The sequence below is a fragment of the Oncorhynchus gorbuscha genome, linkage group LG03 (genome assembly GCF_021184085.1).
Source record: "Oncorhynchus gorbuscha isolate QuinsamMale2020 ecotype Even-year linkage group LG03, OgorEven_v1.0, whole genome shotgun sequence".
Lineage (NCBI taxonomy): Eukaryota > Metazoa > Chordata > Actinopteri > Salmoniformes > Salmonidae > Oncorhynchus > Oncorhynchus gorbuscha.
In genome coordinates this window covers 70,707,125-70,722,241 of record NC_060175.1, presented here as the reverse complement: position 1 = coordinate 70,722,241, position 15,117 = coordinate 70,707,125, and the positions used below count along the sequence as shown (strand labels likewise).

The window sequence follows — 15,117 nt, the reverse complement described above, 5'->3', positions numbered from 1 at the left end:
GATACCAATTCTTGCTCCAAGACGCTGTCAATTTGGATAACCGGAAAAGACGATTGTGCTGATTTATTGGCACGTTGAACCATGTTGCACGCCATAGTAAAAATAAAATGTCTTATCTGAGGCTGACATTTATTCTGATTTAAATGATTTATTATACATCTTTAAAAGCTTACACCACCGGATATTATATTTGATGAACAAATAATGAATACTTAAATTCTTTTAAACTCAATTTTGTAACTAATGAGGCATTATAAACGTAACAGATTATGAATGGCTCATGAAAGCAGGGCTGTGATGCTGCTTTTCACAGGAGTGGGCCTCCTGCGGTCCCCCAGTCTGCAGCTACCAGGGACGAGGTCAGACTACCAGGGATGAGGTCAGACTGCCAGGGATGAGGTCAGATTACATGGGACTAGGTCAAGGTACCATGGATGAGGTCTGTCTATCTACCAGGGATGAGGTCAATAAACTATTTCCTTGTGTGTGTCCAATCAATATTCATAAAGCGATGATGAGTTCAGAGTCCTAGGGAGCCATGGTGGATTCTGCTGGCCACAACGCTGAGTTTGGAGGCTGATTTTCGGACCTCTGGTCGGACGATCCTTGCCTTCCTCTGCATCTGGCAGAAAACAACCCAATGAGACCGTATTTTATTATGTGTGCGGTAGGAAATTCAGAATGCTATCAACCCATAGTATTACAATAACAATGATCAGGTATGGATGGTATTTCTGAATTGTGGACACTATTTTGCTACCAATTGAGGGTTAAACTAGAGTCAGGTAGGCCATCTCCAGCTATATGGTTGTGGTGGTCCATGTTGATTGAAGGGAAAGCCTCACCCTCATCATTATCAGCGGGAGCAGCTCGTCCTTGGAGAGGGGCTTCACCTGGTCTGTTAGCAGGGACTCCTCTGGGTCATTGTCATCCCTAAAATAGTAGTAGTCTTACATTACCACCATAAAGTTAAACTATAAGTTATATTTCTATGGTTAACACACTTCCAAGTATTGCATTCACTTACTATTTCCTTATGAATGTGAGAAAAACTGAAAATGTAGGTCCTACTCCTAAAATAGGCTCTTAAAATAGCACACTATGCCCTGGAATAGCACACTAGTTTGTCCTCCGGCCAGGTTGTGAATACAGTTGGGCTGGTTAAAAAGTTTCTCTTAGCTGCAGCACAGGTAAAACAAAAAAAAACATGAGCTGCAAAGTGGATATAACTGCATCGTCAGGGATATATTTCAGAAACAGAACCACATGTATTTTATAGGTTATTGTTACAGGATTGGAAACAAACTTGCCACTGTTCATTGGCATTCCTTTCCGGCATTAGATGTAGCAGCTTCTATATTGAACACACACACACACACACACACACACAGACATACCCAAAAGTGGGAGGCTCAACCGTTTTGTTTTGCCTAGGCAGTGGTGGACTTTGTCCTAGGAGGTGCCTGGCAACCATTCTAGGATTGTAATCTTTATCAAGGTCCTGGAGTGGAGACAGAGAACAACATGAAATGCTTCAAGGGCAACACTTCAATGAGGCTCTGTTCACTTCTAAAATCCATACTTCCACCCTCCCTCCACTGATGTAGCCTATCCCTGATCTGACACAATTTGATAGTAGTAGTAGGTTTCCACTACATTACAATAGCTTTCATCAATCCAGTCCTATCGGATCCATTTTTAATCCAGAGAAGTAATGAAGGAAGGATGGATGCATTTTAAATAACCTTGTGACATTGAAATTACCTTAGAGCTGAGGAAAGACTGCAAAGTCAGCAGCTCGTTGGTCCTGCGCTCCACCAATCCCAGGTAAGTCATAATGGTGCTGTCCCGAATCCCGGTCGAGGAGCCTAACTTGTCTTCGATCACTGACCGGTCACAGTCTATGTTGTGGCACACACGGTCTATTCCTGGTGCACGGAAACACACAAGAAGAATTTATGGTTCTTCTCAATCTGGTTGTCTAAAGAAGAAAGAAACGGGCACTCGGTGAGTCTCTTCACTGCAATGAGAGACAAGACCATCAGGAGGTGCACATTTTGTTACAGCCCAGCACTAACTTGATTTAGTTGAATTTGAAGAAAATAGTAAGTTAGTAGTAATAGATGTATTAGTTATAGTAGTATAAGTACCAACAGTCATAGTAAGTAGCTTATTAAGGTCTCCACAGGAAGGGAAGTCATAGCCGTAAGATTTATTTATTTATTTATTTATTTATTTAACCAGGTAGGCTAGTTGAGAACAGGTTCTCATTTGCAACTGCGACCTGGCCAAGATAAAGCATAGCAGTGTGAACAGACAACACAGAGTTACACATGGAGTAAACAATTAACATGTCAATAACACAGAGAAAAAAAGGGGAGTCTATATACAATGTGTGCAAAAGGCATGAGGAGGTAGGTGAATAATTACAATATTGCAGATTAACACTGGAGTGATAAATGATCATGTACAGGTAGAGATATTGGTGTGCAAAAGAGCAGAAAAGTAAATAAATAAAAACTGGGGATGAGGTAGGTGAAAATGGGTGTGCTATTTACCAATAGATTATGTACAGCTGCAGCGATCGGTTAGCTGCTCAGCTAGCTGATGTTTGAAGTTGGTGAGGGAGATAAAAGTCTCCAACTTCAGCGATTTTTGCAATTAGTTCCAGTCACAGGCAGCAGAGTACTGGAACGAAAGGCGGCCGAATGAGGTGTTGGCTTTAGGGATGATCAATGAGATACACCTGCTGGAGCGTGTGCTACGGATGGGTGTTGCCATCGTGACCAGTGAGCTGAGATAAGGCGGAGCTTTGCCTAGCATGGCCTTGTAGATGACCTGAAGCCAGTGGGTCTGGCGACGAATATGTAGCGAGGGCCAGCCGACTAGAGCATACAAGTCGCAGTGGTGGGTGAAGGACGAAATCAACCAGGTCTAGATGGTCTAGATGTAGATAGTACTGGGCTGAAACAAAACAAACCATTCTTTCCCATCCATACCTGTCTTCAGCTGGTTGAGGATCTTGCCCACTGAGGTGATGCGTTGCTGGTAGCCCCCCATCTGCTGCTCTGTGGCCTGCTGCTGCACACTGACCCCCCGAAGCACGACCCTGCGCTCCTCATGCTGTCTGCGCTCCTCTCTGGAAACCACCTCCATCTCACAGCGGATCTGTGACACACACACACACACACCAAAACACAACTGCCTGGTCTCATAGACTAGATGTAACATAGTAAATGTAAATCTGGAACACTCAAAATAGTATGATATGTTACGTTTGGTATGGTTACATAAAACAGGTAGTTAAGGCAAAAACGAAACTAGGGTGGTTGGTCGGGGTGGTTGGGTAGGCACATAACGGACAATCTCATCACGGACAACTTTAGCATTTTAGCTATTTAGCAACTTTTCAACTACTTAGCATGTTAGCTAACCCTTCCCCTAACCCTTTTAGCTAACTCCTAAACTTAACCCCTAGCCAGCTAGCTAACGTTACCCACTTCGCAAGAATTTGTAACATATCATACGTTTTGCAAATTTGTAAGATATTGTAAGTTTTGCTAATTCGTAAACATATTGTACAAATTGTAATTCATAACGTATCATACAAAATGGGTGACAGACATTCACAAATGAATACATACCATACGAAACGTAACATATCATACTAAAATAGATGTCAGAATAATATGAAATGCTCTGAGATCAGGTTGAACACGAAAGTAGAAGAGGCACCCAATGGACACATGAATGCACAATAATACACACACGTAGAACTCACACATGCACACACTCCTCCAATTAGTTGGCTACATTTAACAAAGTATCCAAATAGAAAGGAAGGTGCACTATAGTTTAATGTGTGCATTAAAGCACAACATCCAAAGAAATGACTTATTTCAAAGGTAAACACGCATGTAGTTTCAATTTCATACAGACCTGGTTGATTTCGTCCTTCAATGTCTCAGCTTTGTTGTTCTGTTCGTTAACAAAGTTTAGCAAAGCAAAGTTCTTGTCTTCAACTGTAGGATGCAGAAACACAAAAGGTATTTTTCACAGTTACAAATATAACAGAATAGATCTTAGATGGCCTCTTGTGTCAACACAGACCTTGTTTAACCCTCAAACTACCAACTGGGATATTTCTTTTTTATCATAGCCTAAAGGTGGTTCATTAAATTTGTCAATCAACTTGTTCATAATATCAAGTCATACATATCCTCAGAGGGTGGAGCGATCTTGACCGGATAAACAGATCACATGCACCTTATGTACTCGCCTATGGTTATAACTACTAGGTATGACCGTGTACGAAATCTAAATTCGTTTGACTGCTTAGTTGCAGTCAAAACAGCTCATAAAAGTCTGTCAGTGCTATGAATACTTGGTAGAACTGTAATTACAGAAACCAGCAACCTTTTGAATTTGCACAGTGCTGTATTACATTTATTACACTTAACCCCATAGCAATTGCGGTTAAGTGCCTTGCTCAAGGGCACATCGACAGATTTTCCACCTAGTTGGCTGCAGGAATTCGAACCAGAGAACTTTCAGTTACTAGCCCAACGCTCTTAACTGCTAGGCTACCTGCCGCGTATTGGTGTGTATTCTACGAAAAATTTGTTTTTATGGAAAATGTTATAGAAATACCAGCATTCATATAATACCATCCAATATTCTATATTTGCAACTTGTTATATAGTATTTTGGTTGCTATGAACTTGAGGGTTTGGCTTGCTTTTGAAGCATTCTGCCATAGGCCCTACCACTCCCATTGTTACACAAGCAGCAATTCTAATGTTGGCTGGGGGGTAAGAAAATAAAGAAAACTAAGACATCTCTCCGGATCATTCACATAATATATAATATATGCCATTTAGCAGACGCTTTTATCCAAAGCAACTTACAGTCATTACATTCTAGTATGGGTGGTAGGCTACCCTTTCAAATGTTGGCTACACAGGACCACAACATTAAGTATAGGCTCTTTCAAATGTTGGTTTTTACCACATAAATATGGCAACGTTAATATTTACTTCAAAATTCTAAAAAACAAATACTACAATCAAAAAGTTGCAAATTAGCTTTTTATTTACTAATGTGGATTATACTTTTGAAAAATTCTGCACATTATATAAGGGAAAAATGTATATCTTAATTTGACATATTATGCTAATTAACTATACTTTTACTGGTTATTTTTATTGTTTTATTTCAGATAACATTATTTACATGTCTAATGAGGTTTTAAAATAATTAAGTTGATATTTTGCTACAATTGTTGCTTTTTCCAATAGTTTATTCTTAAATGTTCTAGGTAATAATCCATGTATGTAAAATATGTTGGTAGTTTGAGAATTAAGGAGCATACTCTAGAGGGCCTAAAATATGAGGACGGCATATTTCCTTATCATATTTCCATAATAAAGTAGTAAATGCGCTTATTTTGAAGTTAAGAGGTGCCCCTTTGCTGAGGAGACATGGCTTTGTGACTCACTCTGAATGAAGGTCCCCACCAGCTTGTGCAGGTCCTCCTCCCCTGTGACACAGTGGATCTTGTGGAAGGTCTCCTGCAAGGAATCGAGAGTCCCAAAAGTCCCTCCCTGAGTGTCCAGTCCCAGTCTCCTGCGCTGCCTCTCCTCAACTAAAGACAGAGGTTAGAGGTCAGAATCAGACAGATATATGTCAGACTTACATAAAGCAGTACACCATCAACTCAGTGCCCCAAATCAGAACTACTCAACTATTGTTTATTCTGCGTTGCATTCGGCTATTAAATAAAATAATTGGTCTGCTGAAAAGCCATGCCGCTGTGTATTTGATTTTGTAATTTGTCATTTTGTAATTGCTGTCATTGTGTGAATTAAAGCATACAGGTATAATTCTCATAAGCATGTATAAGCCTTTATAATGTCTTATAACAAGGCTTATAATAAGTATCTCATCTATGACCCTGTCTGCGGCTCAGGTCCTGGCCCTCCTCCTGGCTGCTGCACTCGTTGCCCTTGATGCTCATGAAGGTCTTTAGGCGGTGGTCGTGGGAGATGACCCGCTGCAGCTCGCTCACCTCCGTGCCATACTGGGTCAGGTCCTTCACCTTTTTCTCCTTCAGCAGCATCCGTTTGCACCGAGCCTCCACTCTGAAGGATCGTATTCATGATGGCACACCATCGTAAAAAAAAAAGTTCAGGTAGTCCCTCCCTGTTTTAGTCTGTTTTCTACAATGCAGACCAAATAACATTTTTCTACTCAAAAACACATCAACACAAAAAAGCTGTATGTATTACCTGGCCTCAAAAGCAGCAGTGGACTGAGCCATCATGTCTCGGATGTCCTTGCGAATCTCCTGCAGCTCCTAAATGACAAACAGGAACACAACATTGCTCAGTGAGTTGGGTGCATCTCAATTCATTACCCATTCTAGTAATTTGATTTCTATGGTGCTGTGAGCCCTACCCTCTCCATCCTGCAGTAGAGGTGGAGGAACTGCTTCCTCTCCACGTGCAAGATCTTCAGCTCCTCTCTCAGCTGCCCGTTCTTGGCCAAAAGCTTGTTGAAGCGAACACGACCCTGGTGCAAAGACATGGGTGACATGTCAACACCATGACAATTCCATAAGGAGTTGACAAGAGTGCAGAAACAGACTGGCACTCAGGCTACTGCTAACCCTGTCCAGTTTGTTCTCCAGGATGAGGCTGTTCTTCTGTGTCTGGTTTGCCTCCGACTTCTGACTGTGGCATGTGGTACTCCCTCTCCTCTGGCCAGCCAGCTTACTCTCCCAAGTCAAAATCTACCACGGAAGAAGCCGATAAAAGCAGATAAGCGAATAAATCTGGTTACCTCAGGAATATCACTATAAAACATTGTCAATTGGAGCTGACTAAAATAAAATAAATGAGAAAAATATATAGGCCTGTGTAAAAGACTTCATGCTGTTTCCTTAGCGCTTCTACCTGATTCAGCTGATACCAAGACTCAAATTTAGGAACTCCACGCTTTTGAAAAAACGCCTTATTCCACAGAGCTATGGGCGACACTGCAGGCTGAGGAATGAGTTTCACAGGTCCTCATCTGCTACATTCACCCTCCAAACTCACTCCACAGCAATCCCAGCGGTTGAGCTGAGTGCAGCTGCAGATTTGGGTCACAGCACCATTGTAAAGGATGTCACGCTTCTTGCTTAGTGAGTACTGCTTCTCCTCTGATTCAGCTCTCAAACGCACAACCTCCCAAACACGTGGCCACCCTCCTAAAACCATTGCGCTATTGAAAAAAGCATTCTTAAACAGGGCAAGGGGCGACACTTCAGGCTGATGAAAGACTTTCCCAGATTCCCATCTGCTACACCTGCAGGTTTGGGGGTAAAGTCCGTTTCTAGCATGGGTAGGATGAGGTTAAACTATCACGAATTCCTGATTATCTGGGCAATTCACATCTATGATGTTTGTAACAAAGCAATCGTCAATACAAACACCTCCTGTCTCAGATAAGCCATTTTCCCTTGTTCAGAGTCGAGCTGCTCCACCACCCTGTCGCGGTACATCAGCATGCTGCTCAGATTTTGCGTGGCGTCTGCATCATCCGAGCATCGAAATGGACTCTCTGAGACACGCAGGCTACGGAGAAGTTCCTCGCGTTCACCATGGAGCCTTTCGATCTCCCTCCTGGTTGGGTAACAGACATGCATCATTTCAGTGTCAAAGGAAGAAGCCATGTGCTTGTGTCATACTGGACTTAGTGCTCTTACTAGAGACAGTGTTAGCCCTGATATGGAGGAACACTTAATTACGGTTTTAAAAACCTTTTGTTAGCAATTAGGCCAGTTCAATTGACAGTGGCTGAGCTGGCTACATTTCTCCAACTAAACTAATTTTTATTACATTTTGCATTTACATTTTAGTCATTTAGCAGACGCTCTTATCCAGAGTGACTTACAGTTAGTGTGTTAATCTTAAGAAAGCTCGGTGAGAAAACCACATATCTCAGTCATAGTAAATACATTTATCCTCAAAGTAGCCTTCAGAAAAGTCAGTGCTAGTCGGAAAAAATAGTGTTACTTCATGAAAAGCAAGGGTGTCATTTAATTAAAACAAATTGGAGGGTATTCTAGCTCTTTTTGAACTTTTCCTTTTGAAAGATAAATACAGTAATGAACACATATGTAAGGATAAAATAGTATTATTTTGAGAAAATAATGTTTTTTCAGACACAACTGCAAACTTCAAGGAGTAGGCCATTCAAGGAGTTGGTCTTATGGCGCTCTCTGATGTCATCGGCCTCCCCCTCTAGCAATAGAGAACAAAACAAAAATCCTAATTTCATGATGCTACCTGGACCCCCTATTAAGATGTGATATCAGGTGATAAATGAGGTGAAAAGGAGACTGGAGTAGGACTTTAAGATACTCTTTGAAGAAGTAGGTTCTCAGATGTTTTCGGAAGATGGGCAGGGACTCGGGGAGGGGAGTGAAGTGACCAGAGGTGGCAGAACGGAGTTCACATGTTCCACAAGAAGTTGTCATGGGCGTACAGTATAGTTTCAATGTCCAGGTAAACATAGCAAAAGACCACTTTAGAGGTACACTGAATCTTAAGTAATTATGTTTTCAGTCTTTAAGACGAAAATATCCTCACAGCTGTCTGCGAATGAGATCCTGTGATTCTACGGTGTACGCCTGCCTGTCTCCTTCCATGATGCGAAACTGTCTCTGGAGTTTGCTCAACTCTGTCTCAGCTGCAACACACAACTTTGAAAACTGTATCCTAATGTTTTATGGGATAAAAATAGGTAGGATATCAGATAAAAGTACATTTCTTAGTCATGCAACAGATGCTAGTGAGTGCTTGTAGGTAGGTGAACTGTGAAAACGCATACCTAAGAGATCAATATCGATCTCACTGCTGTCAGAGTTGACACTACAAGCTGATCTTCTGCGACGCATGGTGGTGATTGTTCTGGAGGAGAGAAATTCAGATTACATCATGTGATATGATAAAGGGGACCATGTGTATGTTCACCCAGCACTTTGTTCCCTGGGCCCTATGGCTGGGGGAACATAGGTTGAGGGAACATTGGGTCCAGGGAACATAGGACCATAAGGCTGAAGGAACATAGATAGGGTGGACCCCTGATAAAGTTAGCTATGCCTAACATCACTAATTGCTATATGCTTACCTGATATGCATTTAGTTACAACATATTTAGCTAGATCAAAAGAAATATGAAGGAACAGCCTTTGGCCAATGACCACTAATATAAGGCATATTGTCCAACGGCCATAATTACACCTAACATTATTTGCAAACTGCCTCATTTGGCTGGCTGGCTGGCTGCAGCGAACACTGGTTAACTTACATTAACGTTGGCTAACAAAAATGTGTGACTTTCTTACTGTTATCGGGACCTTGAAGCTTCCTTTTTGACAACCTCTACTTGGTCCTAGCCTTGTAGTTTGTAGATATTTGCGAAAATAATATGCAACACATTTGCCTATGACTGGCTAGCTGGCTTTCTCTCCAATGTCAATGACCGATTGTAACCGTTGACGACGCTTGGCTACTTGAGCACGCGACACACATGTAGCAAAATATCTCCTGACATAATATGTAGCTAGTTGGCTAGTTACAATGTTGCAATACCGATAAGTTACGTTACATTTCTATATTTGTATCGTTCGTTTTAGGTGGTTTAGATGTGAGTTTGTAAATCATGTATGCAGCCATGATATTGACAAACAAACATTGGGTCATAGACCAATGACAGTATGTGTACACCGAGTGTACGAAACACGAAGAACACCTTCCAAATATTGAGTTGCACACTCTTTTTCCCTCGGAACAGCCTCAAGTCATTGGGCGCATGGCATCTACAAGGTGTCGAAAGTGTTCAACAGTGATGTTGGCCCATGTTGACTCCGATGCTTCCCACAGTTGACAGGATTCGAGTTGGGTGGATGTCCTTTGGTTGGTGGTGCATTCATTGATACACACGGGAAACTGATAAGCGTGAAAACCCCAGCAGCGTTGCAGTTCTTGACACAACCTGTTGCGCCTGGCACGTACTACCATACCCCGTTCAAAGGCACTTAAATATTTTGTCTTTTACCCTCTGAATGGCACACATACAACCTATGTCTCAAGGCTTCAAAATCATTCTTTAACCTGTTTTCTCCCCTTCATCCACATTGAATGAAGTGGATGTAACAAGTGACATCGGGGATCATAGCTTTCACCTGGATTGACCTGGTCAGTCTGTCGTGGAAAGAGCACGTGTTCTTAATGTTTTGTACACACAGTGCATATGAAGGATCAAGAAGCAAGGATATTTTATAGAAGGCACTGTGAGACCCACTTATTTTTCTTTGCAATTTCAGTGACTGCCACTGGGTGTCAGAGTTGTTCAACCTCTACGCTTGTCTGTCAAGCACCTTTGATGTTTGTCTGTGTAGGCCAAAACAGATATTCGGCCTGGCCTATGGATAGTTACGCTACAGCTGTATTGTATTAGACAACCTCTGTAGTGTGTGTGTGTGTGTGTGTGTGTGTGTGTGTGTGTGTGTGTGTGTGTGTGTGTGTGTGTGTGTGTGTGTGTGTGTGTGTGTGTGTGTGTGTGTGTGTGTGTGTGTGTGTGTGTGTGTGTGTGTGTGTGTGTGTGTGTGTGTGTACTGGTGGAAAAAATACCCAATTGTCATACTTGAGTAAAAGTAAAGATAACTTAATAGAAAATAACTCAAGTAAAAGTGAAAGTCACCCAGTAAAATACTAATTGAGTAAAATTCTAAAAGTATTTGGTTTTAAATATACTTTAGTATCAAAAGTAAATGTAATTGCTAAAACATACTTAAGTATCAAAAGTAAAAGTCATTTCACATTCTTAATAAAAAAGCAAGCCATGATGGCATAGTTTTCTTGTTTTGTTTTAAATTTACAGATGGCCAGGGGCATCCTCCAACACTCAGGCATAATTTACAAATTAAGCATGTGTTTAGTGAGTCCGCCAGATCAGGGGCAGTAGGGATGTTCTCTTGATAAGTGTATGAATTAGGCTATTTTCTTGTCCTGCTAAGCATTCAAAAGTGTACTTTTGGGTGTTAGGGAAAATTGAGTAAAAAAGTACATACTTTTCTTTAGGAATGTAGTGAAGTAAAAGTAATATAAAAATATAAATAGTAAAGTACAGATACCCAAAAATGCTACTTAGGTAGTACTTTCAACTATGTTTACTAAAGTACTTTACACCACCGTGTGTGATTGTGTGTGTGTGTGCACGCTCCAGCACAACCCAACTGACAACCAGTGAATGAATATGCAAAGAGAGTGACAGTACATATTCCCCCAATGTCAGAGCCTACATGGCTAACAATGTATGATGCTTGATATAGATTTATTAGATATATATTTATGGTCAATGACCGACTAAACGTTAATGAAGCTAGGCTACTTGAGCAGTGAGCATGTGACACCAGCCTGGTCTCATATACTAGACGTAACATAGTAAATGTAAATCTGGGACACTCAAATTAGTATGATATGTTACATTTGGTATGGTTACAGATGACAGAAGGTTACTTAAGGCAAAAACGAAAGATGGATGGGCGTATAACACGAATGTCTAGCAACCCAAAGGTTGCGTGTTTGAATCTCATCATGGACAACCTTAGCATTTTAGCTAATTAGCAACTTTGCAACTACTTACTACTTTTGTAGATACTTTGCACCTACTTAGCATGTTAGCTAACCAGTTCCCTACTTCTTCTTCTTTAAGGTTTTATGGCAGACATCTATTGTTAAGGGGTATTGGGAAAAAAACTATTCCATTGCGGGAAGATTTGCTCATCCACATTCACAATGATGCCTTTTTTCTCAAATTTCCTCTCTGTTTGCGCTGTGCCATGGACAACCAGTGCAATAAATGCTACAAAGTCCATCTACTTGACATGCAACATGTCAGGGTCCCTCTGTTGACAAGGAATATTATCCGGCATCTCTAATCCTACTATCATTATTTAGTCCTTCAGTCCTTTCTTCTACTCTTCTCACTGCCTCCAGATAGGAGACATGCTGGACAGTCCATATTCTTATCACCTCTGTCTCCTTCACCCTAACAGGACACTTCAGAGATACCTGACATGATACCGTTGATAGGCGCCCTGCTTCAAAGATCCACACACCACACGACACATTACAATCTGATATTTTCTTGAGGTGCAGAGCACGCTCCTTCTGTTTCATAGATACACAAAATAAACTAGATTGGCACACTTCTCGTTGCTCTTATAGACGTCACCTCATCCAATGCCTACACAATTTTTATAGAGACTTCAATAAGATCTCCCAGATAACATTGATTTAAAAACCCTTACTCCAACCAAACAATAACTAGGCTTTCATTTACTAGATTCCACTACCACTTTACTTCTCTTATTTCCTTTTGCAATTCCTCTCAAGCGCATCTCCACTCGGCATGCCATCTGATTCAAACATAACATCCGCTTCCGCCGAGTTGCTGAGCCGTTAGTGGTCACCAACCCTTCCCCTAACCCTTTAATTTAACTCCTTACCCTAACCTTAATCCCTAGCTAGCTTTAGCCACCTAGCTAACGTTACTAGGTGGCTAACACAAACTTCTCTACTCAATGTCAATCTAGCACTGAAAGTAAAATAATTGGAGTGTTGAGATTACAAAACCTGTGTTTTTCATTGGGGATTCCAACCTTGCTCGCATTCCTAGTTTCACTGACAATAGCATACAGATAGTTTCCCTAGAGCAACTTTCAGACATATTTCAGGAGTGATAGGCAAGATGGAGCCACAGCTGAACACACAGGTTATTCCATCAGTGGTTCTTGTTAATGGTCTGAATCAGGAGTACACTACTGCAGTCAAACTGTTACAACAGCTACTGAATAGAGCAGCTAAAGTTTCTCATGCACACTCATACACTTTTCAGATGGGCTTCCGTGGGAATTGCAGGAGGGACTGAACCAACTGAATAAGCATATCCAGACATTTTTACGGAACTGAGCTCAGATTCTACACAGCGCATTACGATTCAGTGCATTGGAGACCAGATGCAGCTGTAAAGATTTTGAACTACTGGCTAGACCAATTAAACTACTAAGAGGGGAAGACAGTACTCGTGTCACTCCCCAACACACCAATGTCCTTAACCTATCAGTTACTTTTAGGCTTACAGCGGCAGAACAGTAGCTTCTGGAAAAGGGCCTCATGTTTATCCCTACACCCGCTAAGATCGCATAGAGCTCAGGAGGGATCTTCATACTTATAGCACAGGAAATTCATATTTGATCATTTGAACTATAATAGTGATGATCAAAGATTACCATTTATTAGTCCATCCCACCGGGAACCCAATCTGCAGTCAGTGTCTCATACGATACAGACCTTATGATTGATGGCTAAATAAAAGGAACCAAATCAAATCAGAGTTTATTTGTCACGTGCGCCGAATACAACAGGTGTAGTAGACCTTACAGTGTATTGCTTAGTTACAGGCCCTAACCAATAGTGCAAAAAAATGTATCTGGTGAACAATGGGTAGGTAGGGAAAATAAAACAGTAAAAAGACAGGCTATAAAAATAGCGAGGCTATAAAAGTAGCGAGGCTATAAAAGTAGCGAGGCTATAAACAGACACCGGTTAGTTAGGCTGATTGAGGTAGTATGTACATGTAGATATGGTTTTCGTGACGATGCATATATGATGAACCGAGAGTAGCAGTAGCGTAAAAGAGGGGTTGGCGGGTGGGACGCAATGCAGATAGCCCCGTTAGCCAATGTGTGGGAGCACTGGTTGTTCATGCCAATTGAGGTACTATGTACATGAATGTATAGTTAAAGTGACTATGCATATATGATGGTGTGTGTAATTAAGATTGCTAGGGCCGGTGGTTAGTAGACCGGCGACGTTGGGTGCCTGAGCGGGGTAGTGGGAGTAGGCGTGACAGCCGAAACCACTAATCCACCGCAGGGGCCTCGATCTGGCTCAGGGTCCTCGGGGCCAGCTGATACCACTGGTTGCACTGGAAAGGAGTCAGCCTGGTGGAGGAGTGACAAAGTGAGTTGTGGGCATACTCTGCCCAGGGAAGGAACCCGGGCCCACTCCCCCTGCCGGTCCTTATAAGGAATCTTCCAGCTCCTGGTTAGTCCTCGCCACCTGCCCGTTGGACGGGACCTGGAAGCGAAGCTGGCTGTGGCCCTCAGCTGCTCCATGAAGGCTTTCCATACACACAATGTGAATTGGGGGCCACGGTTGGAGCCGATGTCCTCTGGAAGGTCATCGTGCCAGAAGACCTGCTGGAACAGTGCCTTAGCGACCTGGAGAGCGGTAAGGAGACCAGAGGGATAAAACAGCAGGATTTAGATAATCTGTCCACAACAACCATAATAGCTCTGAAACCATCAGACAGAGGGAGATCCGTAATGAAGTTTATGGACAGATGGGACCAAGGTTGCTGAGGCACATGAAGGGGAAGGAGTTTCCCTGGTGGAGCGTGCCGGGGAGATTGTTTGGGCACATACAGAACATGAGTTGACGTAGCGGGCGACATCCTGTGCCAAGTTGGGCCACCAGTACTTCACAGAGATGGATTGATTGTTGGGGGTGATACCTGGGTGTCCAGCGGCAAGGGATGTGTGCCCAGGTCAACAGCCGATCCCTCACCACCGTGGGGATGTAGATGTGCTTAGGAGGGCAGGTAGCAGGCGCCGGGTCCCTCTCCAGAGCCTGGCGGATGTCCACATCTACATCCCAAATCACGGGGCCAACGATACGGGAGGGTGGAAAGATGGGCTGGTGGGCGCTCACAGGACTCTCAACTAGAGGTCGACCGATTAATTGGAATTGCTGATTAATTAGGGCTCATTTCAAGTTTTCATAAGAAATCAGTCATTTTGGACACCAATTGGACTTTTTTTTTTACACTTTTATTTAACTAGGCAAGTCAGTTAACACATTCTTATTTTCCATGACGGCCTAGGAATGGTGGGTTAACTGCCTTGTTCAGGGGCAGAACGACAGATTTTTACCTTGTCCACTCTGGGATTCGTTTTTGCAGCCTTCCGGTTACTAGTCCAACGCTCTAAACACCTGTCTTCCA

General features: G+C 42.3%; 1 protein-coding gene across 3 annotated transcripts; it reads right to left on the bottom strand.

Moving 5' to 3' along the window:
* Nucleotides 1-133: 133 nt before the first annotated feature.
* On the bottom strand, nucleotides 134-9,871 carry LOC124031827 (coiled-coil domain-containing protein 63-like). Of its 3 annotated transcripts, none has more exons than XM_046343545.1 (12): nucleotides 8,875-9,871; nucleotides 6,954-7,664; nucleotides 6,457-6,790; nucleotides 6,288-6,355; nucleotides 5,953-6,140; nucleotides 5,498-5,644; nucleotides 3,940-4,022; nucleotides 3,000-3,168; nucleotides 1,765-1,928; nucleotides 1,398-1,501; nucleotides 846-933; nucleotides 147-622 (listed from the first exon to the last, which is right to left on the bottom strand). In XM_046343545.1, exons 3-12 carry the CDS (start codon nucleotides 6,592-6,594, stop codon nucleotides 521-523), a joined length of 1,251 nt encoding a protein of 416 aa, XP_046199501.1. In that variant the 5' UTR covers nucleotides 6,595-6,790; nucleotides 6,954-7,664; nucleotides 8,875-9,871; the 3' UTR covers nucleotides 147-520. The 3 variants fall into 3 exon arrangements, with proteins under 3 accessions (XP_046199500.1, XP_046199501.1, XP_046199502.1); XM_046343546.1 differs by having other exon boundaries at nucleotides 6,457-6,570; nucleotides 6,668-7,664; nucleotides 8,875-9,869; XM_046343544.1 differs by having other exon boundaries at nucleotides 134-622; nucleotides 6,457-7,664.
* Between the last annotated feature and the right edge of the window lie 5,246 nt (nucleotides 9,872-15,117).

Excerpts from the sequence above, each read along its gene's own strand:
- LOC124031827 (XM_046343544.1), bottom strand. The coding sequence starts at position 6,594 with ATGTCACCCATGTCTTTGCACCAGGGTCGTGTTCGCTTCAACAAGCTT. Across the intron at positions 6,356-6,456 it reads TCTACTGCAGGATGGAGAGG|GAGCTGCAGGAGATTCGCAA; the intron begins GTAGGGCTCACA and ends TTTGTCATTTAG. Across the intron at positions 1,929-2,999 it reads CCTCAACCAGCTGAAGACAG|GAATAGACCGTGTGTGCCAC; the intron begins GTATGGATGGGA and ends TCCGTGCACCAG.